Here is a 27,906-nt window from a genome sequence, read left to right as displayed (position 1 = left end):
GTACTGTCGGACTCCCCCAGGGAGCAAATATCTCCTTCTGCCATTCTCTCTTCTCTCTCTCCTTCTAAAACTCCATCAGTGAAGTAGAACTGGAACCATGGCCCTTCTGTATATCCTCCATATCTATGGCAGCTAATTCAGCTCAAGCAAAAAAATACAAACTAACTCCAAATGAAATGCTATCAAAAACACAAAACAGAAATGACTGGAGCAGAACGAATGCAATGTCACACCAGGCAGGTAAAATGCAGGTTTTTAATGGTGCTTCCTGGTACCTCGGGGCTAGGTGCCTTCAAGGGAATAATTCTAATTAGCAGCTCCAATTTATATGAAAAACAAGCAATTACCAATTATTCAATCTATTTTACATCCTTACAAATTCCACCAACTAAGAGAGAAAAACTTTAAACCTATAAAAAATAAATCGCACAAAGCATAACATATTGCACCTATTGAACAGCTTCTGTAAACAAAATACTAAATAAGATTAAACCAGTTTAGTAAATAATTAAATTTGCAAACATGAATTTGTGTTTAATATTACATTATACAAATTTTATAAAATACATGTGTTAACTTCCTGATGAGTCCTAACTGACTGGATTTCCTGCTGTGGAAGCCCGTGGGTGGCCTGACTACCACAGAATCTTCCCCTCCTCTTGAAGACAGCAGACATCCTGACCAACATCAAGACATCTGGGTATAATAGTCAGTCAGTGCCATAACTTCTGTACTATGTGCTTTGTGTTTCACTGCTGCAAACACAGACATAACTAATGGAATGACTCACAAAGCTAAAAGGAGGACAGTCTGCAATTAAAATCATCTTAATTTGGTTTACTTTCATTTATATAGATGTATGATTTTCTATGTCATATGTGATAATTTAATAAAGATGTCTCTTGTTTATCAAAAACAAAAAACAAAACAAAAAAACCCAAACTTTTCCTACCTTCAGCATCAAGTAGCCTGACTGAAGCCCTGGCATCTGTGGCAGTTCCTACCTTTGTGCTCTTTTGTAACATAGTACAAAGAATGGAAGCTGGTGTTGGCTGGTCAGTATTTAGAGCTACACAGGCACACAATGATGTCTTGACATGCAAAAAGAAGTCACATGAAATTACATAACTAGTGCAAAGGATCAACACAGGGCTGCTCAGCATAAAACAGATATACTTGCGGTGGTGGTGCTGCGGTAGCGTTGTCGCCTCACAGTTAGACGTTGCACATTCGATTCTCAGTTAGAGCGTCTTCTGTGTGTCGACATGCGTGAATGGGCGTTCCTTCGTTGAAGGTTGTGCGCTAGGCCTGGCAAGCCACCACGTAAAAATCTACTGCCAATCATTAGCGGACCGGTGTTCCGCTGTGGAGACCCCTAACCGGAAAAAGCCGAAAGGCACAAAATGATATGGTAAGCGCTTTCACACCCAAGAAATGGTGCTTCTTCAGAACATTTAAAGAAGCAAAATACACATTTAAGTACAAAGACTAATTATCAATTAAATCATTAAGAACTCAGCCTATCAAAATAGATATTGTTTAAAGCATTCTATTAGAACAGCATAACTATAAACCGATACATATCTAAACTTATAACCACATACATCTGATATAAAATACAAAAATATAAAACATTTTTACAAAAATTAATATGAAAAACAATATACAGGAATGAAAAATCATCACAGAATGCGTGCTTTTAAATGTGTTTTTTAAAGCACCCTTGCCATTCAGTCCGGGATATTTATCTGCACGCAGCTTAATAATCCAGTTAACCTCACTCTGAAACAAACATTCAATAACCATGAAGATAAAATCATGTCCTTCTCCAAATTCAACCTTATGTGTAGCTAAAGCACTTCTATCAGCATCACATTTACTTGTCATATGTTTTCTAATTCGTTCTCGTATTGAACATTTTTTTTTGACAGGCTCTGTTGAGATGTTAAATGAGTTTATTAGATTTTTGCAAGGCAGTACTGATTATTTAAGGTTTATTCATAGTCTGAATCAGAAATGGAATTCTTAGATGTAGTGATATATAAAAATATAGATAGCTGCTTTAATACTGGACTTTATAAGAAAAGTTGTAAAAAAATAAATCTATAGAATACACAAATCTATAGAAATATTTTGAAGGGGCAGTAAATGTGCATCTCCAGGTTGAATGTTGATACTATTAAATTTAATCAGGACTTGAACAAGTTTGAGAATAATTTGTTAAAGTGTAAATATAAACCTATTGAAGTTAAAATGATGGTTAATCAAGCGAAACTTGAAGAATGATAGTGCTAAGCCTTATTCTTCGGAATCTGTTACATTGCATTCCTTTGGTAGAATCTCCCTTCAACAGCAATCTTTGCTATCAAAAAGTTTACAATATTCCAATATTAACACTGTTAGATAAATCATTAGAAATAATTGGCCTATTTTTATTATCTGATGACACGCTGAAAGATATCATTGGCGATCATTGACGCTTTCATTACAGGAACAAGAAAAATCAAAAGCGCCTGTTATGTTATGACTCAAGTAGGCAAGACATGTTAAAACAAATAAGAAGTACTGTTCCATGTGGAGGTTGTAACTTTTGTAATGTATTGAATACTGCTAATACTTTTTTACTTCCAGTTTTGAACAAGGTTTTTAAGTTTAAGGCTACAGCCACTTGTTCAACTAGGAATGTTATTTATTTAGCTCTCTGCATGGCATGCTGCACTTTTTATGTAGGGAAAACTAACCGTTCAATACGAGAACAGATTAGATAACATATGACAGCCGTAAATAAACTTGATGCTGATAGAAGTGCTTTAGCTACACATAAGGTTGAATTTGGAGAAGGACATGATTTTATCTTCATGGTTATTGAATGTTTGTTTCAGAGTGAGGTGAACTGGATTATTAAGCTGCGTGCAGATAAATATCCCGGACTGAATGGCAAGGGAGCTTTAAAACTGCATTTAAAAGCACGCATTCTGTGATGATTTTTCATTCCCGTATATTGTTTTCCACATTAATTTTTGTAAAAGATTTTTATATTTTTGCATTTTATATCAGATGTGTGAGGTTATAGGTTTAGATATGTACAGGTTTATACTTATAATGTTTTAATAGGATGCTTTGAACCAGATGTATTTTGATAGGCTGAGTTCTTAATGATTTAATTGATAATTAGTCTTTGTACTTAAATGCTGTTGTTGTGCTTGTTTAAATGGTCTGAAGCACCATTTTTTGAATGTGAAAACGCTTACCATACCATTAACGTCTATACATTTGTTTTATGCTGAGCAGCCGTGTGTCGTCCTTTGCACTGTTTAAGTAATTCCATTTGAATTAATATTCATTTGTGCTTAAGGATGTTTATTCCCAGTGGAAAACCTATTCTTCTTCTTAATTATACAAACAACAGTGTTTATAGTGAGGATTGAAATCTTTACTGTACAAGTTGGGAAAAAATTTAAAAAAGAAAAACAGCAGCTCCAGAAATATATGTGGTTATGCTACCAATGTAATACATCATGGTGTTTGTTACATGACTACATACGAAGAACTTCCCAAATGAGTGATTTTATTAAAAATGCTTAATTTTGACTAGTGGAAAAGTAATATTCAACCTACCTAGTTATTATACATAACATGTGAATATATGATCTATATGGGTGCACTTTAAATAATCTAAACACCTCAACATTGACATAAAATTTTGAAAATCATACATTGACATGCCATTGCACATGCTCTGAGACATAACCTTGTTACATGGAAGAAATAAACTGCATTTTTGCAGAGGGCACCCCCCATTACATATTCTAACTCTGAGACAGCACAATACCGAGGAAAAGGGAATATTCCCCAACCCTAATAATGTAGGGATCTTGCACAATTGTTGACTATCTGTTTTGATGACCGAAGTATGTCAGCAAAACAGTTGTTGACTTTAATGCTTGCTGACTACATTAAGGGCTCACAAACCAAACATCTTTATATATTAAGATCATACATACTCAATACCACAAAATGCTACAGAACAACATGAAGAACGATACTTGAAATGACATGAAACAGTCATTGAGTCGGTGTCTACAATAAGGACAGCAAATAACATGAATACATCTACATGTTTACATTACAGTCTTCAAAGCACATGCAAATACCGATATTTTAATGCATGTATCATACTGCTAGCTTTGCTACATACTCAGACACAACTGAGGGGATGGCAGTCACGGTAATTCATGATTAAGAGCAGTGGCGGCTCGGGATACTGGACTGCAGGACTGTAACCCCCCCCCAGTTGTAAAACAAAATAAAAAACAAATTCAAAAAATCCTGGAACTCCACGCATTTGTGCTTAGAAAAATGACCAGACTGCTGTACAACTAGTCCAGATTCAGAAAGGCAGCAGTCTACAGATGCCCCAAAAGTCTATGCAGTTACAAATATGTGTGTGTGATGTCCCAGTTAACTATAAGTGGTGGCTAGAGAGCAACTCAGGCGCAAACTCTCAACCTTGGGTACATGTAGCAAAAAGCCTGAATTCCCTACTAACCACCACTTGTGAAACACATTCAGATTTTTGCCTCACATTTTTATTCTGTCCCTCATAAAATCTATGTTTTTTCTGAAATTTGAATTCACTAAATAATGAGAGGCATTTGAATTTCAGAATTCATATTCTAGTACATGGTAATACAAAACATTTTATTCTAGCAATTTCCTAATTTTATAAGATCAATATTTGAAATGTGTCCCTATTTTGGGGGGAGTATTCCACCATTATTTGCTTTTGCAGGTTATTTTGTGCTAACAGGTTGAGAGCTATGGTGAGAACTGAATTCACTGAATATGTTTTGGGGCTGTATTCCCCCATTATTGGTTTTGTCCAGGTGTTTTGTGCTAAGACGTTGAGAGCTATGGTGAGAACTGAATTCAGTAAATGATAGCCATTTAAGTTTCACTCTTCCTGTCTTTCAAGAAACAGCTGATTTGGCATAGTGGTATGTTACTCTGACTGTAGTGCACAGGGTCCTGGGTTCAAGACTTGGCAAATGCATGTTGGTAGCACAGCATTTTATTCTAGCAACTTTCCAAGGTTATACGAGCAATGTTTAAAATGTATCCCTGTTTTTTGGGCTTCTGTCCCCCCCCCCAATAAATTTTGGCTTTTTCCACATTTCTTGTGCTCATGTGCTGCAAAGTTGAGAGATACAGTTGAGTGTCGAGTGGATTTTACAAGGAGCTAAGAGCTTCAGGGGAACAGAAGTTTAGTGCTGCTTATGCTAAGTCTTCTTGCATTGTTAATAGCACAACAGGTAGTGTAGTTGCTTTTGATGCAGAAGGCCGTGGGTTCTACTCCCACAGTATGTAGCTGCATTGCTGCTACTGTACTGTGTTGTACTTTTAAAGGGGGTGGATGCTGCAGTCCAGAGAATGTCCTCTTTGGCGGAGATACCTAGTAACTATCAACCTGTTATCAGTTTGCCATCCATTTCCTATTGCAATATTACTAGCTTATCATTTTTTTAAATTAACATGGCTAATTTATTCCTGAAGGGCAACAGCCACTTTATTTGTAGATGAAATAATGAAATATAAAGTTGTTTTCTAGCCGCAACCTTTTCATTAGTTACAGATGCATTTTATGTGGAATTATTTAAATGATTTTTCTTCTGCAGAGATTGTGCATATTTACTGATACTGGTGGATTGTAGAATTTTGAGTAGACTTTTGTGATGGAAATGTTCTGAATTGGGCAGTTTTGCCATTATTGGTGCATGCAATTTGTTTCATTGTTTACTGGAAAAATGTTCAAAACAATAAATGTAAAACACCGTCTAACAACTCTATTGTATTATACAAGGAATATAATTTAATACAATCAGGAAGGTGTCTCAAAGAACACATGTATGTTTTGTGTGCAAGGGGCCTATGATTTGAAAACAGCCCATAGTTGACCTTTATCTGCCACTGGCCAGATGTATTTTCTTTGAATGTGAGTTTTAAGGGCAGAGAAGTTTTAATGCCAAGTCTATTTTCATTGTGAGACTGCATTGCTTTGTTTAGCAGATGTACATTAGTGTTTGCGCTGCAAAATGTAAAATAAAACTTTTAAATGAAATCCAAATCATCGTAGAACTAAAGCAATATGCATATTACAGTGTTTATGGTAAATGGGGTGAAATATCCAAGTAATGGGACATTGGAATGACTGTGAGGGGGAGGCCCCATTTGACCATGATTTTGTAATAGGAGAAGGGCGGACAACTCAAAGACAGCCCCGGATGAACTACACTTCTCCATTGTCCAGATTTTCACAGAATGAATAGATATTTGCTTATTATTGGTTTGTTCCTCATAAAATGTGTGGTTTTCTGGTGAATCATTTAGGAATGAAGTCACTAAATAATGACAGACATTGAGTTTCACACTTCATACCCTTCAGAAAAATGCATGCTAAAGCAAGACCTATTATTCTGTCAACTGTCTAAGTTTATACAAGTGCAATTTTTAGTACTGTCTGTATGTTCCCTCAATATATTTGGCCTTGTCCAGATTTCCTGCATTAAGAGGTTGAGATGTACGCGCAAATAAATCACTTTATAGAATTAGATATATCCAAACCTCTCAACTGTCCCTAACTTTGGCTCAAAATGTTGCTCTCCCCCTAATAATCCCTTTGCAAAATGGCAATTTTGGAAGAAAATGTGGATGATTTACAATTAATAAATAATTGTAATGATCAGAGTTACAGATTACTTTTATTTCAGAAATGCATGCAGATTCTCTTATTTTGTCAGCTGCTCAACTTAACAGTACTAATATTTAAAAAAAAGTGTCCCTTCTTTGACAGGTTCCCAGCTGTATTGTGTGGCTATTTTATATTTTTGCATCACATTTTTGGTCCAGTTTTCATAAAATTATGGTTTTCTGGCAACTTAGTGGCAGATCATTAAAGACTGAAGTTAGAAAATAATGACAGACATTTGAGTTTCAGATTTCATACCATTCAGAAAATTCATACTAATGTAAGACCTACTATTCTATTACCTTTCTAAGTTTATAAGAACAATATTTAAAATTTGTCCTTATTTTTGGGTCTTTGCCCTACTTCTATTTATGGCTTTGTCCAGATTTCTTGCTGTGAGGTTCAGAGGTATGACACATTTGTCAGGGCCATCACCATCAGCCAGAGACATTTCAAATTGTGACATACTTGTTGCACTCCACTCCCTCATGTAGTGACTCTGGATGTGTCCAAGCAAGGCAAGGGGCAGTTATGCAGTGTAAGTGTGCAGAGTATCCTCCCATCCAAGGTAGATACAAGTACTACAGTGGCTTTTCATCTGTCCTTGATTTTGCAGAATGTTCTGTTTTTCTGTCATATTTTTATACTGTTGATTTATGCTTCTTATTATTCAGAAAATTCATGTTGTTGCTGTCTCTGTTGCTCTGTGTTTAAGTAGCAAGGCTTTAATGACCATTAGGTAAGCTTGTCAGAGACTGTAAGATGCAAGTAAGCTTTAATAAGCATACTGTTAAAGAACTACCAACATTGAAAGCCTTTTTGTTGTTGCCACGCAGAGAATATTTACATAACTAAATAACGTATAAGCCTTAGGTATTGAAATGCATATGACACTATTTGCTATAAAGGCAGGATTACAGTATTTTCAGAAGCTCATTACATTTGTTGGAGACTTGCAGTCATTTTTGCAGACTTTACCCATAAACTAAACAGAATGCCAATCTATCATGTGTGGTCCATAACCTGTGCAGTAATCCTTTAAGCAATTTATCTTGAGCTTGTTTCTTGTTTGCTGTTCATTTTTTACTTTGATCACGTTCTCCCCATGAAACAAGTAGATAGTTGTTGTCAAGCAGCAGGTCTTTTTTGGATAAGAAACATTTTTACAAGTGGGAGTATCACAGAGATTGCTACTTTCAGCATGTTACTTGGTACTTTTATAAAGCTGAATATAAATTATAATTAGAACTGCAGTGTAAGGAGAAGTGGTTTGAGTTGAGTGCTGCTTGTTTTTATATACTTGATTTTGACTGGCATTCCAGTAATTTACTTAAAAAGTAAGTTATTTTTTCATGCTTCACAATCTTTTTGTTTCCATCTAGATATTAAGTAAGCTGGCATGTAGCCATTGCATTGAAATATTTTTTGCTTCTACACTTCATTTTTTCTTGATTGGACTCTCATAATGACTGTTTGGCACTCAGGGCAGCGTATTTAATTAAAGTCCCAGTTTTTGTGGTTTTGAGCATAGCTCCACCTCTTCTAGTTGGGTACACCCCTTCCCGTTGGCCCCACCCATTCAACTGTCTCCTGCAGCCCCCCCTTTGATTTGAAGTCATAAGCCACCACTGATTAAGAGCAAAGACTTCTTTATGCAAAAGCTATAACAATACTAACAGTGAAATGAAGTCAAAATGAAAAGGCTGCCATAAGTGCAGACAGATGACAACCAGAGGTAACAAGGACAACCAACATTTGTTAAGGTTAAGATCTGGTCAAATGCTGAGTGACTTACTGATGGAACCTTTCGGGTTCTCAACCCTTCATCAGCATACACAATCATTTAATTAATTCCATTTATATAGAGGTATAATTGATATCACATGATCAGAACCAGCCACTAAAACATCACAACTAATAAAAATAACCTATTATAATATAAAATACATATAGTTTATACAAAAACTGTAAAAAATATGTTACACATAAAAAATACTATTGATTACTATTATGTTATAAATTATCTTGCTGTCGTTTCACTAATACAGGCTTTATACTAGTGGCATTATTAAGACCAGGACTAACATCAGCCTGCAGTCTAATTATCCATTGTAACTCCTTAAGCTCTAATAAGTTATTTAAATCACCACCTCTTACTCCCAAATCAACTGTCTCTATACACCTAAATTTAAACCTATAATACATCCAAATTAGTATACCTTGCCACCTGTATGTGTTGTCAAAAATTTTATGTAGGAAAAACGACAAGAAGGCTCAAGGATCGGGTCATAGAACATAAATCAGAAATAAATAGGAAAGTTCAAACAAATGCTTTATATAAGCATATAATCGATAATGCAACACATAGGTTTAAATTTAGGTGGATAGAGACAGTTGATTTGAGGAGTAAGAGGTGGTGATTTAAATAACTTATTAGAGCTTAAGGAGTTACAATGGATAATTAGACTGCAGGCTGATGTTAGTCCTGGTCTTAATAATGCCACTAGTATAAAGCCTGTATTAGTGAAACGACAGCAAGATAATTTATAACATAATAGTAATCAATAGTATTTTTTATGTGTAACATATTTTTTACAGTTTTTGTGTAAACTATATGTATTTTATATTACAATAGGTTATTTTTATTAGTTGTGATGTTTTAGTGGCTGGTTCTGATCATGTGATATCAATTATACCTCTATATAAATGGAATTAATTAAATGATTGTGTATGCTGATGAAGGGTTGAGAACCCGAAAGCTTCATTAAATTTGGCGTTCTGTGGTGACTTCTTGTGTTTTTGCTTATGAAATTTCTGACAGCGTTTCCTTTGACTTACTGATGGGACAGACTGCACTACCTGAGTCGATTTACAACAACTGATCAATACCTCCTGCTACCTTCCTTTCTCAATATCTCCTGGCTTTACTGAATCGTTATCCCACAAGAATTAAAGAAAAGAATGAAGTATGGTGAACTGATATTGCTTGATATGTTTGACAATTGCCTATAATTGCTTAATAGTTTGCTGATATTGCTTGATATATTTGACAACTGCCTCCAATTGCTTAATATTTTTCTCAAGATGTCGAATTTTTTTTCACACTACTGTAAAAATTTGTAATTTGCATTCCTGTATATGTCCTATAGTAATTAGTGTAACTTGCATATGTCATATGTAATTTCTATTGTAATCTGCTTCAGAGCCTTTCTCCCTAGGTCTCCGCTGAAAACGGGCTTCTGGCCCAGCCGGACACTACCCGATTAACAAATTAAATAAATAAATGATACTGCAAATGGAGGCGATTGTGATGAATATCAAGTAAAAAAACAAGGCCATGACAAACAGAAGGAAAGGAGCAACTATACAAAGCTCCTCATTAGCACTCTTCAAGAAAAATCTTGATGACTGGATGGGAGATAGGAAATTCACCCCCGGGGATCACTTCTGTGGCTCTGCTTGTCAGGGGCACAGGAAAATAATTTTCTTGGGTGGCAAAAGCCAGGGTACCATCTGGCTAGGCTTATATAGGCCCTAGGGCCAATAGCCTAGTACATACCTATGAAGGATAGGCAAGGGAGGACTTAAAACGGGAAAATGGACTGTCAAGTGACACCTAAGTTATAGGTATGGTTCCGCTTTAAGAAAACTACTCTAAACATGTTCATACTCAGAAGGTTTTAAACAGAAAGTAGGATACTCTTTCTTAATTTGCTCACAACAGAGATGAAAGAAGTCTTCATGTAGAATTTACTAAGAAATGGGCAAGTACAACGTATAAGTACATATTACTTTACTGGAAGTTGTAAGCTGTGGCATTTATTTATAAGGTAAAGAAGGTACTAACATATTAACGGTTTCATTCTGAGGTATTCAGACCATTCATTAATTCCAAGGAATGCAGTCAAGAGCTTTTGCAATGTGTTCAGCTGTAGATATGGAGATACTATTATATATATACTTGCTCTGGTTTGCTGTGTGGTTTGAGTGAAGATTTGGAACTTGGGAGCAAATATGTTCTGATTTTCACCTGGTAAGTGTGTAAAGTTAAGAACTGTTGCATTTGAGACAGAAAGCCTAGTTTCTGGTTACCACATAAACTACAGCTTTAATACGCTGCTTAAATTGTAATTCATGACTGTGGGTGGCTCTCAGGAATATGATAGAACATGCAACTTCTAGTGGGTCCTTAGAAGTTATCTGGAAGGGGGTTTAGCTGACAGAGGGGATTTTACTGCTGTGCAAAAGAGCAATGTCTTAATTTTTGTGATTTTAACAAGGTCTGACATTTCAATCCAGAACTGGATATCGGTACAGCTAGCCTAAAGTTAGCAAAGACTTCAGAAATGCTGACCCAACAGTAGTGGTATATGACATATCATCATACAAAATGTGATTAACAGGGCCAGAATGGAATGTCATATGATTTACAAAGACAGTGAAGGGCAAGAGCAAAGACAGACCCTTGGGGATCTTCTAGTAGTACAGTCTGAGGAGTGGAGATTAAGCTGCTCCATCTGGCAGTGTAGGAGCTACCAATGAGATGGCTTTTGAAGCAATATACAGAAATGAGAGACTGACACAGGAGGCAAACTTATGTAGTAGGATTTCATATCTGATGGCATTAGAAAGTCCTCAAAACAATGCACCCACAGAGTCACTGGTTTACTAACATAAGTACAACACCAAATTCTGCATTGTCAAACACTTCCAAAAATAAACCATGTACATCCAAAGAAAAAAAAACAGTAAATTCTGAAACACAGTGTTAAATCTGTTAAGCTTTTTTGCAGTGTGGTGAATCCTAACTGCACCACCAGACATGAGAGGCTGCACCCCTACACCCTCATCAATTATGTGTCCTAAGTCAGAGGTCACTATATCCCAGAGCAGAGAGAACACTCTAAGGCACCACAACCTCAGGCTTACTATATATTGACCGCATCTGCATTTGCAGTCCTGCCACTTCAAGGATCACAGTTAAGGTCATTGGCATTATAACATCCCCCCCCACCATCCGATTTAGAAGAGTGAAAAGCAGGCTACTAGGGCTGTTTCAGACTTAAAGCCTGGAAGGAATTCTTTGCAGGGTAGCTGACAAAAGTAATACATGTCAATATAGGTTTATAGGTTCATAGATTAGTACTAGGCTAACTGCCCTTGCGAGCCATTTTAAGCCTAGCCAATTATCCCTTGTGAGACTCAAACCCTGTACCTTGTGTTTGTAAGGCAAACACCTTAACCATTAGGCCACCCTCCCAACCCGATGGTGAAGAAATTGAATATGCATATATTTCTCACAATTAGAAGATGAAGAAGGCAGCTGGCCTGAACATGTTACACTGAAACCACAACCCTTTACAGAGCGATTTAATTACTGCTGACTTCTTATTTTTGAGAAAATACCTCAGTGATGTAATAATCAGAATGGAAGCTGGCTACACCACTGCATCTACTCTCTTTTTATGAAGTCAGTTTGAAGGTTATCAACAAAAAGCAAATCAATATGGACCTTATAAGGAATTTCTTTGTCAAGCTGGTAGACAAAAGGAAGAAAAGGAGCTGAGGAGCGGTAGAGCAACATTCTTGCACTGTCTTTACTAGGAGTTACTGGTTAAGAGATGGTAAAGAATTTGTAGAACTGTATAGCAGCATTCACAAAAGTGGCTTCAGGACAGGGTTTGGCCATTGTGTCTTAGCAGGTTGAACAATGGGTAATGCAATACAAAATTATTTAGCAACAATGATGAGATGTTTGTTGGCATACACAGTAATTCTTGCAAAGCAGCAGCTTAAATGTAATACTGTTATGAATTTCTATGTAAAATAGCCTAACATTCCTGTGACTTATTTTTGCAGTGTGACCAATCACAGTACACTATCCTTTTCGACATCCCTGATACTTGTCCTGCACCTCACATCTCTGAAGATCAAGTGTTACAGGCGCTATACAAGGCAAAGAACACAGCTTCCATGGGACCTGATAGTACCGCAGGCTGTATTCTGCACCATCTCCAGCAAGAACTGGCTTCGCCATTGAGCACCCTATTCAACCAAAGCCTAGGTACAGGCTTCTTTCCAGCAGAGTAGACAACTGCTATTGTCATCCCCTTGCACAAAGGTGGTGGCACAACTGACCCTGGAAACTATCGCCCCATTAGCTTGACAAGTCTCATCTGTAAAGCCATGGAGCGTATTATTATGGATCTCTTAAACAAAGACATAGGCAATCTCCACGCACTTGACCCCATCCATTTCGGATTCGTCAAGAGCAGATCTTGCCTGTTAAACCTGGTGGACTTCTTTGAGATTGTCACCAAGGCGCTGGATGAGGAAAAGTCAGTACATACAGCTTACCTTGACTTGGCCAAGGCCTCTGACACAATTCCCCCACTCGCGCATCATTGAAAAACTAACACAACTTGGTGTATATCCATATCTCATCAGGTGGGTGGCCTACTGGCTCACTGACAGGACCCTCAAAGTTAAAATGGGCACCTCCACCTCTGACTGCAGACCTGTCACTAGTGGAGTTCCCCAGGGATCTGTGCTGGGACCCCTACTGTTTGGCATCTATTTCTCAGAGGTCCAGGCAAAGACAAAGGGCCTGTGGCTGACCAGGTTTGCGGACGACTGTAAGTTGGGTGCTGTCACTGACTCCCCAAATGATGTTAACATACTGCAAGAGGGTCTCACAGCAACTAATGACTGGTGCCAAAGCCATGGCCTCAAGCTAAAAGCAAAAAAATGCATCCTCATACCATTCAGCAAAAACACAACCCCTTTTGATTACCATATCAACGGCAACCCCCTAAGCACACAACCTGTGGTGAGAGACCTGGGCACTCAGGTTGATAACCTCACATTCGACCATCATGTAGCGGCAGTGGTCAGAAAAGCCTTTTACTTGGTTCATCTCATAAGTAAAGGGATAGCATCCAGAAAAAAGGAGGTTATTACCTCTCTATACTCCTCCCCCCTCATTAGACCAATAATTGAGTATAACGCCCCATTTGGGATGCATCTCTCCAAACATCTGCACCAACTGGAAAGGCCACTGAAATACCTCACAAAGAGACTCCTCCAACACCTGTCCAATGCAGACAGGCTCAAATCACTATCAATCTACTCGGTATCATAGAGATTGCTCAGAGGTGATCTGCATCTCGCCTACAAGGCAATCTCAGACTCTGCCCTACTAGAGATGCTTCATATCCGTAAGTCTAACTCCTCATGCACTAACTGCTCAAAAGGCCTAAATCTAATATGCAACATCAACAAAACCTGCTGGAGAGACAGGTTTGTCTCCCAGAGGCTGCCCTGTCTCTGGAATAGACTTCCCACATCAAACAGAGCATCTCACTGACCCTCTTCAAGCACAACCTTGAAGAGTGGATGGGAAACCACAAATTTGTCTCAGGGGTTCCACCTGCATCCCTCACTGACAGGGGCTTCTTTTTGGGGATAAACTCTTGGCTAGTCTTGGAAGGGCCCCATGGCCATTAGCCTAGTAACCTCCTATGATCCTATGAATATCAGTATCCAGACTTCTGGACTTGACTCAAGGAATAATTCTGTACTTTTCCCTCCTCTGTCACCATGGTGACATTGCTTTAAGAAATATGAGGAATTTGTGATGAAGAATGTATAGGTTTGAGTCCATGACAACATACTGTAATTTCTAATCAACAGAAAAGTGAAAGAACATGGACAAAATCAGTGGAACTGAAGAGTCCTGTGTTCCTAGAGTGTCAGTAGCTTCTTGATTTCATTGTGCTCACCATTCAAAAATAGGGAGGTGATCACTGAATGTATCAGTCAAACCTAAAAATGAATTAATGTTTGATGGGGATGAAAAGAGAACCTCGTTTAGGGTACATTCTCAGCCAGACACTTTTCAGTTTGTTTACTTTATTTATTTATTTAACATTTGTTTACCAGGAAAAGTCCAACTTGAAACAAAGCTAATGTTCAGTGGAGGCCCGGGGTGAAACGTTCCAGACGCATGTCTTTGTAACTTATTTGATCTTACTTACTTGTTTAATCAAAGCCAGTTCTTATTGTAAGGCTGACAAGATGAGCTAGGCCAAACAAACAGGATTGGCAGACTGCAGTACCCTCTGAGAAGAAAGAAACAGGATATGGTGTTAGCCAACACAGTGCAACTCCTCCCACATCTTTATGAGTTATGCCATACCTAGGCTGGCTACAGATGGGGAAGGGGTGTTTCTAAGTCTTTAATTTGTGCATGTAGCTGTGTCTCAGAGAGGGAAGACATCAGAAGACCAAGAGTGGCGCAGTCAACTCTGCAGCAACAACAGTTTCTTACATACGCTGTGAGAATCAATGTTTTCCAGTGCGTAAACCATGAGTTAGTATACTAAATTACATCCAGTATGCTGCAGCTGTACAGATGAAGTCACTTTCTACTGCAGACAAATCAACCAATGAGGCTATCATATTTAATAGCAGTGGAGGTTTACTTAAGCGATGATCCATGGGTCTCTGCATGAGTATATCAAAATTTACCCACAAATGGTGTGGCTTGATCACGAGGGCTAAGCCCAAGTGTTTAATCAAAGTCAACCGTGAGTATATCCTGATATACCTGCAAACTATTGCTACTATACAATTACATTATTTTTGAAAGAAAGTGCTTACCTTTCTTAAATAAAGTACTTGTATAAGGGCACTTCAGTATAGGGAGGACTACATGGAAAAAGACTGATGTAATGTGCATGCATATGGGATTTACATTCCCATGCTTGCACAGTGCAGCAGAAGCTAGAAAGTAAACAAAATCTCCATTGTGCTTCTTTTTAACAATTAAAAAATAGAGATTTGCGAGGGACAGCAGAAACATATAAGGAAAATCAGGTAGGTTTCTGTCTGTTTAGTTTTGCAGATGTAACTGATTTTTTCAATATAAAACCTAACTGCTCAAGGGTATTTCAGTGGCTGTAAACTTTTCTGTAGGCATATACGCAGTTTACAATGGACATGCTGGTTGAGCTGTCCAGTCAGTGAGCTCATTTTTGAATAGTAAAAACCCTTTATTGCATAACAAAGAAGCCACCATTACAGTGAGGCTAAAACCATAAATCTTATCAGGATATTCCATCCACTAGGGAGATCCATTACCGACAAAGTGTCACTTGTCTGACACCAGGCAAACTTATGTTTTTTTATCTCCCTCTCTCTCTTTTTCTCTCTCTCTCTCTCTCCTCGCTCTCTCGCTCACTCTCTCTCTGTCTCTCTCTCTCTCTCTAATGAATTAACTTTTGGGTATTTACTGTTATATCATAATGACAAACTAAGCTGTATAACTGTCTTAAGCAATGAAACATTTTTGGTAAAAAAAAAAAAAAAAAAATGAAACAGAAAAGTGTTCAGTCCTGTATTTTCATTTGTCATAAACAATATTTAACACATGACAACTTCTTAAGACAATTACTGTATACCCATCACGAGGCACATCACCTTGTAGCCTAGATCAAGGAGTCTATAATGTGTGACTTTTGTCAATTACTACAGTTTTCTGAACATCCCTCCATAGGATGCTCCCCTACCTACACCCCAATATGTCCACTCATTCCAAGGAAGGATAGGAATCGGGCATTCCTGTGTTAGGAAAGAGCACTACAGCCTATTTATGAGTTCAGGGACTCCCATCATCTCTCAGGTCTCTGAATAGAGGTAGGTGGGAGGGAGCAGGCTAACTTGCTGGCCCTACAGAGCTGACTACTCTCTCACTCTTTACCACCTTTCTTTCCCTCGGCAGCTCTTACAGGTTCATACTTAAAGCCTAGCCAATAACCTATCCCATTTGGTTATAGACTGACCTTACCCATCCCATGGTCAATAATTAGGCATTACCCCTAATGAAAATAACTGGGATCATACCATAGATAATTTGAGGGGACCCATGCACAAGATAAGGCATTCAGGAGCTTCATCTGTCCATTACTAGTATGGGGGCAGTCCTGGGGTAAATTTTTATGTCTCCAATCCACACCTGTAAGTTTCATTTGAAAATTTACAGGGATGACATTTGTTTCATGTGGATAGGGAGTCTTTTTCATTGCAAACGTATCCTCTGAGAAATATACCGGTCCCTACAAACAGTTCTGTCGATGTTGCAGAAGAGGTTTAGATCTCTTAACTGAGCATTTCTGATGCCATTTAACTTGCTGATGTGTACTAAATCCATCAATAATGGGTCGGAGGATGCCTTGTATATGAGACAGGTCACCTTTCAGCAGCTCTTCATTAGCCCTGTAACAGCTGCCATGCAAGTGCTGAAGTGAATAAATGCCCAAATTATCCTTGTAGACAGTGCTCTTCATTTTTACAGGTGTCACTTCTGCCTCATGCTTTAAGAGTCACTGTAGTTATAGGAATATTATATGTACTCCATTCATATCAGCCTTTATTCTAGTGAGGAAATGTAAATATATTCTTCAGAGACTTAAAATGAGTTTGACAGACCACTGTAATAATTAGCCTAAGATATCAATGTCATCATGTTTGTCATGCAAATACCTGCTGCTGTCGAGCTGACAACTTTAGCAGCAAACGTACTCACCAAGCTCCACTGTATATCCAATTTTCTTCTCCAGCAGCTGATATGCCTGTTCTTGGCAACCATACACTGAAAAACGATATCTTACACCCTGCTGGAAGACGTCTGAGAGAAAAGCAAAATATGCAATTAAAGTAAATACTATGGTATGTAAAACAGTACAAAGCTTTAAAAAGGCAAACAAAAAAATTAGTATTCCATATGCTAGAAAGCAAAACAGTGCAGGTAATTCAACAATAGTACATATCAAACGCATCAAATACATTCATTTTCATTAGGCCAAATTTCTAACAGCAGTGTAAATCTTTGCTAACAGGTCAGTGAGAGAGGCCCATAACAAAAGCTGGGACATGGATTGCATAAGAACTTCTCCCAATATGAAACTCTTACAAACAATTACTGTTTTTCTGCAGAAACCTGTACTTTAAAGATAACTAACCCTCAGGTCAAATCACTAGAAAGTAAAGATCATACTGGGCCACATCTCAAATTTTCTCACACTAGCAGTGTTTGATGCTTCAGTCCACAAAAAAAGCACAGGTGACTCACCATTTGCGTAGTTAATTCTTACAGATCACAATTTGTTCATTGTGTTTAATCAGTTGTTAGCTTACTATAAATTTCTGTTTTACTAATGTTGATAACTAAGACTCACCAAATTAATACCAGAGTACACAAACTGCTATTCAGTAACTTCCATCTACACACTTGAAATGCACTGGGTAACAGCTCCTAGCATAACTCCAAATATTCAAGAGTAGCACAGGAGTCAGATGTTTCACTTCTGGGCATCCAAACAGTATAAGAAAGCTCTGACAATGACTCTTTGGTAAGTGCAAAACAGTCTAAGTTCCCATGATATCACTGCTGTTGACACATATAATGGCTTTCTGGGGGACTACCCAGCCCCTCCCCCAAAAAGGTATCCATCAAGGAAGTATCAAAAAGCAGTTTTCATCCAGATCCTTCTTAGAGGACAAAGGAGGACTTCGCAGACTAAGTGGCCAAGATGTTCTTGAAGACCTAGAGTTGAAAACATGTGGGGAATGGATAAGACTAGTACCAGGCTACCACACAGCAGTTCTTCTGAAATGGATCCCTGGTGCCTGACTGATCCAGAAAGGGATTTACCATGTTTCCTGGTAAAAGAATGTAATGCAGTGAACAACCATTCAGACCCATGAGGTGTAGTATAACACTAACAAGTGCATGGAATTGTGATGTGGATTAGTGTGCAAGCTACACAATGTCGCCGAAACCTCAACTTCTTTTTTTATTATAATAAATTTGTATTGAATTTTAGAAATATTACATTTTATACATTTAATATAACAAGTTCAGAACATGTGTAACATTAACTACATACAATATACAATGCCCATAACATGTGATGACCTTTTATAATTACATTTTATCTAATAATTCTTTTAAGTTTTAACCAAGATATTTTCTTGTGTGTCATTTTATTAGTTCTTAAAGATAGGGTTTATAATTCCCTATAACATACAATCTTAGCTATTGCAATAAAATCCGTAAATAAAAGAATATTTTTAGATTTCCAATTTACTGTGATAACTTTTCTTGCTATTGCAAGCAAAGACCAAAAAAGATGTACTTGAGTACCTGGAATACATGTAGGTATTGGGGCATTAAATAACAGTGAATCAGAAATGCCACACTTGTCTGACCACAATGCTTTTATAAAATCTTTAAACTCTAACCAGTATTGGGTTACATTCTTACATTTAACAAACATATGTTCCAAATCTGTGCATAATGTCTCTTCACACCTTCAGCATTTATTAATACCATTATTTGAAATTATTGTAATTCTCTGAGAGGTAATAAAACTTCTATGAATAAATTTCCATGAAAATAATTTCCAAAAGGGAGACGTATGTTTAATTGATTTAAGTATTAACTTTTTGTCATTATCTGAAAAGCTGACATTATTAATTTTTTCAGAGTATCTCCAAAATGACCCTTCTGGTATTTGCAGATTTTTGATACTGAAACGATTTTATTACTATTTAACATATTTATTTTACTTAGGAGTAATAGAATTTTAGGCAAAGATGTTATGTTAGACATTTGATATATTCTAAATTCATTAATAATGTATTCTCTTAAAATATGTATGTTTAACCAATTATTATTTTTATTATATCTAGCCATAAGGGAGTTTGGTTCTTGAATATTATTATTTATCAAAAACTGGTGCCAATAAACTAAACCATTGTCTTCTATAGCTCTGATTTTGGATATGTTAAACAAATCAAGACATTTCTTTGTATATACTATAGAAAACATTAAAAAATTGAAGTTTTCCATCAGATATGTTCTATTTAATGATTTATTAAATTTACTTAATATATATTTAAGAAATGGGGACAATTTTTCATTTTTATTTGTATTATAAATAAAATCCTTTTACACTAGAAAGATTTTAATGTTTTCTGAAAACTTACTTATTTCTAATTTTGAATCTATATTTGTAAGGAGAGAAGTTATGTGAAGATTTTTCCAATTTGATTTATAATTAGGGTTTAACCATTGTGTTACTATTTTAAGGGTTACAGACTCCGCTTATAGCTCTATATTCGGAAATGATGTTCCTCCCTCATTCCAATTTTTATACTGCCATGCATAAGCAATTCTTGTTTTTTGTGGAAACCATAAGAATTTTAACATAGAGTTTAGTTGTTTTATTAATTTCTTTGAGGGAGAAGCTATTAGTGTTTGAAAAAAGAACAAAATTGTTGGTAGTATGATCATCTTTATTAAGACAAGTTTTTCTGCTAAAGAAAAAACATTTTATTCCATCTATCTATAAATTCTTTCACCATGACTACCAAATTTTTATAGTTTGTATTTATGGTTTCTTTCCAAGATGATTTTATTGATAGTCCTAGGTATTCAAGTGTGTCATTTAACCAGTTAAATTCACTATTTTTTTTAATTTACTATCTATCCTTTTGTTCAGTATTAAAGTTTCTGTTTTATCTTGGTTACATTTTAGGCCAGAAATCATTTCAAATGTTTGAAGTGATTGTTTAATATGATCAATAGAATAATTTATATCTCCAATTGTTAATAAAATATCATCTGCAAAAAGTTGTATTTTTGAATTATAGCTAGAATTTACATCAAAATCACTTATTTTAGGATTTCTCTTATGAAATTGGCCAAAGGTTCCACAGATAAGGCAAATAATAGAGGCGATAGCAGACATCCTTGTTTGGTTCCTCTAAAGATTTTAAGAGGACCTGATAAGAAGGCACCAATTTTGACATATGAAATTGAATTTACATATAGTCTATTTAAAAGATTTATAAAATCGGATGAAAAACCATAGACAAAGTGCCTTAAATAAATAGGACCAGTTTATGGAATCAAAAGCTTTATTTAAATCTAAACTAATGATTGACATTTCTTTTTTGTTCTTATTTGCATGTTCAATTAAGGATAGCATTCTTATAATATTATCTTGAACTTTTCTATTCAAAACGAAACCCGTCTGATCATCAAGTATTAGATTAGGCATTAATTGATTTAGCCTGTTTGCAAGTATTGATATAAAAATTTTGTAGTCAACATTTAACAATGATATTGGATGATAAGAGGCTACTAAAGTAGGATCTTTTCCATGTTTCACAATTGGAGATATCATGGCATATTTCCAGGAGGGTATTGAAAATTAATTTTTTCTAAATTCTCCAAAAGCTTCTAATAGTGTCCGCAGTATTTCATCCGGTAATATTTTATAAATTTCCCCAATTAAACCATCTAGACCTGGTGATTTATTATATTTTTATATTCAAAATTCTTTCCTTTAGATCTTTTAAAGTTATTGCTTTGAATTTAGTATTTTGTTCTTTTGTTAATTTTTTTTTTAATATTAACTTTTAAGAAATTGTCTCTTATATCATTGTAATCAGTACTTACATTCTCTTGGTTTATAATTTCGTGGTGCTTTCTAAATACTTCTAAAATATCTTTTAGGTCTGAAACATATTTGTGTTTGTTAGTTGTTTCATCTTTAATCCCTGTTATATGTTTAGACAGTTACAATTTTTGATTTTACTGCTAGTCTATGCATATTTTTAGGATTTACTGAATAGGATTGCAATTTACGTCTTTCTAAATTTATTGTAACTTTATGATTTACGATTTCTATATATTCTAAGTTAAGTTGTTTTAGTTCATTGTTAGAATGTATGTCCTTAGCATTTATTTTACTTTTTAAAATGTCAATTCTTGACTATAATCCGATTAATTCACTTTCCCACTCCTTTCTCTTATTCAAATACCAATTTTTGACTCTGCCAAACAGATAAGATTTTAAAGAGTCCCGTAATATTGCTTTGGAAGTTGTATTACTGTCATTGTTTGTTCGTGTCTTTCGGCTTTTCCCGGTTAGGGGTCGCCACAGCGGAACTCCGGTCCACTAATGACTGGCAGTAGATTTTTACGTGCTGGCTTGCCGGGCCTAACGCACAACCTTCAACGAAGGAACGCCCATTCACGCATGTCGACACACAGAAGACGCTCTAACTGAGATTCGAACGGGTAACATCTAATTGTGAGGCGACAACGCTACCACAGCACCACCACCGCAGTCCAAGTTGTATTACTGTCATTAATATCTAAAAATAGTTTTATTTCTTTTAGTAGCCACTCTTTAAACCCCTTTAATTTAATAATGTAGGCTGGGATTCTTTGCCAAAATATCAAATTATTACATATGATATTAATTTTAAAGAAGATGGCATTATGGTCAGACATCGGGCAGGAGCTAATTAGAACTTCTTTTATCTTAGAGTATAACCTATCAGTCACAAATACTTTGTCAATTGTAGTTTGAGTACCAAATCTATAGGAATAATGAGTGTAATTTAGAGAATTTGCTCCTTTTAAATCATAAATATCTTTCAAATTCAAATTATTACTGAAATTAATAAGTTTTTTTGCAGGAGAGGAGATTCTAAAGTTATCATTTTTGGTGGTATCATTCTTAGATAGGATACAATTGAAGTCTCCTGTATATATTATATCACCCTTAATTTTAGTTAATGTTAACTCAAGATATTTATTTACCGTTTCCCCGCCGATACCTGGTATCCAATAATTATTAACCAATGTAACTTGTTTTTTTATTTATTTCTATAGTAACTATACACAACATGCCATTTTTGTCTGAATATGACTCTAATATTTTTGCAATCGGCAATGATTTTTTTCCATAATATCATTGTGCCTCTTCTTTTGGTCCAATAGTGCGACTCCACAAGTATTGTATAACCATTAAAAGACATTCCACCTAAATCTTTTCCTATTATGTGGGATTCTTGTAAGAACGCAATATCAACCTTATTAGTTTTTAAATATTTAACAAAACTTCCCCTTTTTATAGGGTTAAGACCAATTACATTCAAAGACATACATTCATAAGCAAACATTTCTTTTTTTGACACAAATAGATATCATGTATTTTGTTAAGGGCATAGAGTAACATATAAAGAAAAACACTGAATAATAAAACTATATATGACTCTCAATAACAAATGATTTATTCTTAGATAAATAATCAAGATATCAAAACCACTTTCTGTTAGCCACTTCATGGAGCTCGAGATACTCCTGATTCAAACAGAGTACTGTTTGAATCAAACACCCCCTTACCAACAACAGTTAATACCCCTCTACCATGACAAATGTTTAGCAGTATCGGTAAAATACAAAATGGATGTGATATTAATTCCCTATTAGTACTTCCTAAATTAAAGTATTAAGAATTTAAAGTTTTAATTATATATTTACTTGTCAAAAAAATCATGTATTAAAACTAAATTAAACTTTCTATATATGACACCAATTATTAACTTAATAAGTAAAGCAGTGTGGTATGTATCTATCTAATATCTTCTATAACCAGCTAAAACAAATGGTTTATACTATATACACAATCTTGTAATAATATTATACTTCTATATGAGAATCTAAATATAAGGAACTGTAGTAAAGATGACTATGAACTATTACTATCAGACCCCCAATATGCAGTAAATGGAAATTATGTAACATAAATTTGCAACTGCCACTGACTATTTGCAAATTTCAGAGATATAAGTGAAATAAGTTACAATTATTATTTCCATATTATAACATAACGTAACTGCTGAGACTACAAATCAATATGTCAGCCTATTATGTAACATGGGGAAATTCCCTTCACCTGACAGAATTTTACAGTTGCACTGTCGTGTCTCATCAAATAATTAATATTTTACGTCTCTTTCAATATTTGATGAGCTGTAGAAAGTATGTAAGCAGCTGTAAAACAGGTTAAAAGGTAAACATCATATAAGACAGAAGATCTTATTTCACTAAATATAAATAAATCTTTGTCATTCAGTTTCTACTATGAATCAACTACAGATTACTATAAGTATAAAGGAAAGATTTCAGAAACATTTGTTTGTTGGTATCAAATAAAGTAAATTAAAAGGCAGAAAAAATTAATACAATAAGTATTTTCCTCAATTGTCATAAATCATTTAAGAAACTTATAGACGCAGATGGTCTCAATTAAATAACTAAAGAAACAATTAAAGAAACAGTTATCAGATAAATATATTACTGTTTATGTTATATATCACTATTTTAACTAGAGTTAAGAAGATAATTAATATGTAGATAAAACACAAAGTATATTTCACTGGTTACCTCAGAATGTGTAAAGTAATCCAATCTTTTGGTAATGAGATGGGGTGAGAGGGGGGTGAAGTTGGCACTAAATCGATTTGCCAGGATATTGGCAATATCCTTGGGATCAGTATATTTAATGCCATTCTGTTGTAGCTCAGAGCAGACCTGAGCATTGCCATTTGGAGTCTTGACATAACTATAGAATGCCTTGTGGTCGTTTTTGGAATCTTTAGTAATTTTATTTTCATAACTAGCTTTGGAGGATTTTATGAGGGATCTCAGCTTCTTACTGAGGCTGGTAAGGGAGTTTTTTGCATCCTGGGATTTTCCTCTTTTCTGCAACAGTTTCTTTTTTCTGTTGTATAGTTTGTTTATGGCAGGGGACCACCAGATTGGCTTCCTTTTTTTGGAGGAGAGCGTCTTGGTTCTATTTGGGATGGCACGATTCATGCACGAGTGGATGTGCTCATACAGTGCCTTAGTGTAGGATTCAGCAGTCGAACTTTCAGCTCCCGTCTGCATGGGTGTCATGAAGTTTGTCACTTCTGACTTGAGTAGCATGAAGTTAGCTTTGGAGATGTTTTTTTACAGAGGTTTCCTTACTGGGTTGTTTGTATTATTAAGGAGCTTTTCTCACTGGGACTCTGCTGAAAAAGAGCTCTGGCTAAGTCAGACATTCCCGGTCAAAAAATGTGAAATAAATAAAGTTTGTCACCATGAGAACTTTCTGCATGGTGAAAAGCTGAAGGCAGTATTATAACGATCAGGCTCCCATTAGTGGTGACATTTTTAATCACATTTTCATTTAAAATACACATTTAATCCAAGGAAAGTCAAGTATACGTCAGATTTTACATAAAAAAATGACTTTATAGTTTAGCTGCTCTCATCTTCAATACCCACTTATTTCATCTGTCAGGAAAACTAGCATAGTAAACTCCTGGTTTAAGATGAACTACAAGATCATCTTAGAAACAATTTACAGTACGGATCTGAGGGAGGGGATACGGCTGAGGAGGGAGGCTCTTCAAAATGAACAGTTTACAGGAAAACAACTTCCTATTAAAAGGAAATAACAGTGTGTGACATGCCCACCATAAAAGCAGATATCTGTCATATTTCTCTCTCTTTAGTAAATCATAGTATACGAGTAAGTCTTGCAGTACAGACACCTCACCAGCTCAAAATGCTTTCATAAGTGAACAAGCCCCTCCCTACAATCTTAACTGGCTAGCTTGTTATGTCCATCACTGCACAATGAAGAACTGATGCACATCTGGGTTGAAGGGAGAGGAGACAACACACTACTGTGAAACTATGACCTCAAAGACTGTACATCATTTTGCACGCAAACTAGAAACAGAATGAATAGTAGGCAACTTTGGAAAGGATTTCCTACACAGGATTTTAAATTGGAGAGGTCTGCATATATACAAGACACAGGTACCAGTGTTTGCGTATCACACAGATGTGAGGTCTTTATGGCAGCAGATGAAAGAGTTATGCAGTTAAGCCTTCAGGTCAATGAGATAAGTACACAATAAGCCTTCCACCAGTAGTTCCCAAGTTGGATGGGTTGAATCAGCCCTCTGCACCCACCAGAGTGCAAAATAAAACCCTCTTAAGGTAAAACAAACTGGTTTTGAGCTCAAGTGCTGTAACAAATGTTTTACAACAATAGGCAGAACTCATGCAGTATCAGGAATCCTTGGAAATAAGTTCACAAGCCATGAGAAATGTTCCCAAATACATAAAAATGTGCGCAAATGTAGGAAAACACAGAAAAACTTTGCAAAGTATTTATTTGGCAACTGTTACAATAATCAAAAGACCCACAGTATTCCATAACAGCATTACAGCACAGGTAAAAAACAGAATCTAGACTTCTTTCTACTCTTATGTTCCTCAAGATATCTTTTTAAAGACTGTAACATTTTCTCACCACTGCCTTGGCAAGTTGAAAGCATCACCTACCATGTATCCTAAATCATCACAAAGCTTATTGAGGAGAAAATTTCATTATTCAGAGCATAAGAATAATGGTTATTTCCAGAACCAAAATGCATTATATTACATTTCCTGGCAGTACGTTTTATTCCATTTTCTGGGACCCACTTGAATAAAATGTCAAGATAATTTTGCAATTATTTATGATTGTACATATTTATAATTATAGCCCCACATTAGTGTCATCAGAGAATTTACTTAGTCAGGTGCTATCCTGGTATGCACACTGTTGTCAGAACCAGAACAAATGGCAGTGCAGAACCCTCAAGACACGGAAACATTCCTCCAATGGGGACAGGCCTGGTTCATGAGGATGGCCCTCCTGTTGTAGAATAAGTAGTAGCCCAGAAAAAAAAGGCCAAAAAAAGATCCATAAAAATGACAGACTGGACTATTGAGGATAAGAAAGAAATTACTTATTGTTACTATTATGCAAGAAGCCCAGAAATTCCAGACAGAAGATATTCAAAAAGATTAAGAGAGAAATTAGAGGAAAGGGAAACAGTGTCAAAAGCTTCAGATACAAATGTTTGTTCATTAATACAAAAGATCCATGAAAAACATTACATAGATGAAGAAACCATGGACTGTTTGGAAAAAGAAATGACTGAGGAAGTGCGAAAATATAAAGAACAAAACCTTGAGATTTTTGAAAGGTATAAAAGAGAAAATGGACATGGGAAAGAAAAACAGATCTGATATGGTGCAAGATGTATGCAAAGGAGAAAGCTAAAACTGATAAATACAATAAAGCAACTCCAAAGATATCTGAAGAGAAATACAGGAAAAGACACCAAGATACAGAAAATTTCACAATACAAAAAGTAATATCACAAACAGGAAATGCAGAACAGAAGATAAGTAAAGTAGAAGTTAAACAAACAGAAGCTGAAGTTATGTTATACCTGCAAAGTGAATGATTTAGTGTAAAAAAATCCAACTCTGGTAACGTCACAGCATGTTGGAAGAATGAGTCCCTAAATTAAGGAGAAACACATGAAACGTGAAACATCTGATCACTTGCCACATGAAGATACGCTGGAGCCTTCAGCAGGAACCCAGTACAGAACTTCAGTTTGAGTTGCACAGCAAAGGAAGGAAAGGTAACCAGTGGCAACTCTAACACAGTCAGTGCTGTGGAGTGATATGCCAGTGAGCTCCCATATGAAACAGCAATGGATGATGCAGGATGCAGCTGAAGAGAGTGCGTCACCAGAGATGTTCTGGTACATTCTGTAGAAGGCCCAAAGGAAATTAAGAACACAGACTGTGCCCTCAGTCAACAGGAAAATGATTCAAGGGAAGAGTTATTTAACAGAGATGGACTGACATATTAAGACTGATGAAAGAAAAGGATTACAGAAAGTCAGTAAGACCCAGAATATTAGAAGTCTGATAAAACAAATGAACACAGTAATCAAGATTATTACCAGAAATGTATGTGATACAACAGAAGTAAATAGGATATATTACTGTGCAGCTAAATTAATAACAGATAAAAAGTCTTACCACAAAAAAAGACAATAAGGGAAAGGAAGGGCAGAAATAAAAGGCCATCATGGAAGCACTGACTAGAGAAAACTATAAAGCAATTAAGACAAGAAGTGTCACTGTTAGAAGATTATGTAAGAGGGAACAGATCAACAAAAATACTTAGAAAGACAGATGTGATAAAGCAACGCACAGTATTAGAACAGACCAGAATCTATCGTACATTATTTCAAATAATAAACTAAAGATATCAGAACAAGCAGAAAAACTTAAAATGATATGCAGAGAAATATAAAAGAAAAGTACAAAATAAGCAATTCACTAATGACCCAAGAAAGATTTATAGAGAATTGGGAAATAAAGCAAAATGAAC

General features: G+C 35.8%; 1 protein-coding gene across 1 annotated transcript in view; it reads right to left on the bottom strand.

Moving 5' to 3' along the window:
- LIFR (LIF receptor subunit alpha) overlaps positions 1 to 27,906 on the bottom strand; it is a 1,345,198-nt gene that overhangs the window by 202,618 nt on the left and 1,114,674 nt on the right. The window contains exon 16 of the mRNA XM_044076229.1: positions 17,331 to 17,432. Coding sequence (XP_043932164.1) covers positions 17,331 to 17,432 — 102 coding nt within the window. The remainder of the gene's footprint in view (positions 1 to 17,330; positions 17,433 to 27,906) is intronic.

The sequence above is a fragment of the Protopterus annectens genome, chromosome 1.part0 (genome assembly GCF_019279795.1).
Source record: "Protopterus annectens isolate FY-2018-M chromosome 1.part0, PAN1.0, whole genome shotgun sequence".
In the NCBI taxonomy this organism is placed as follows: Eukaryota; Metazoa; Chordata; order Ceratodontiformes; family Protopteridae; genus Protopterus; species Protopterus annectens.
Note: the sequence above shows the minus strand (reverse complement) of the source record. Positions and strands in the feature narration are given on the sequence as shown.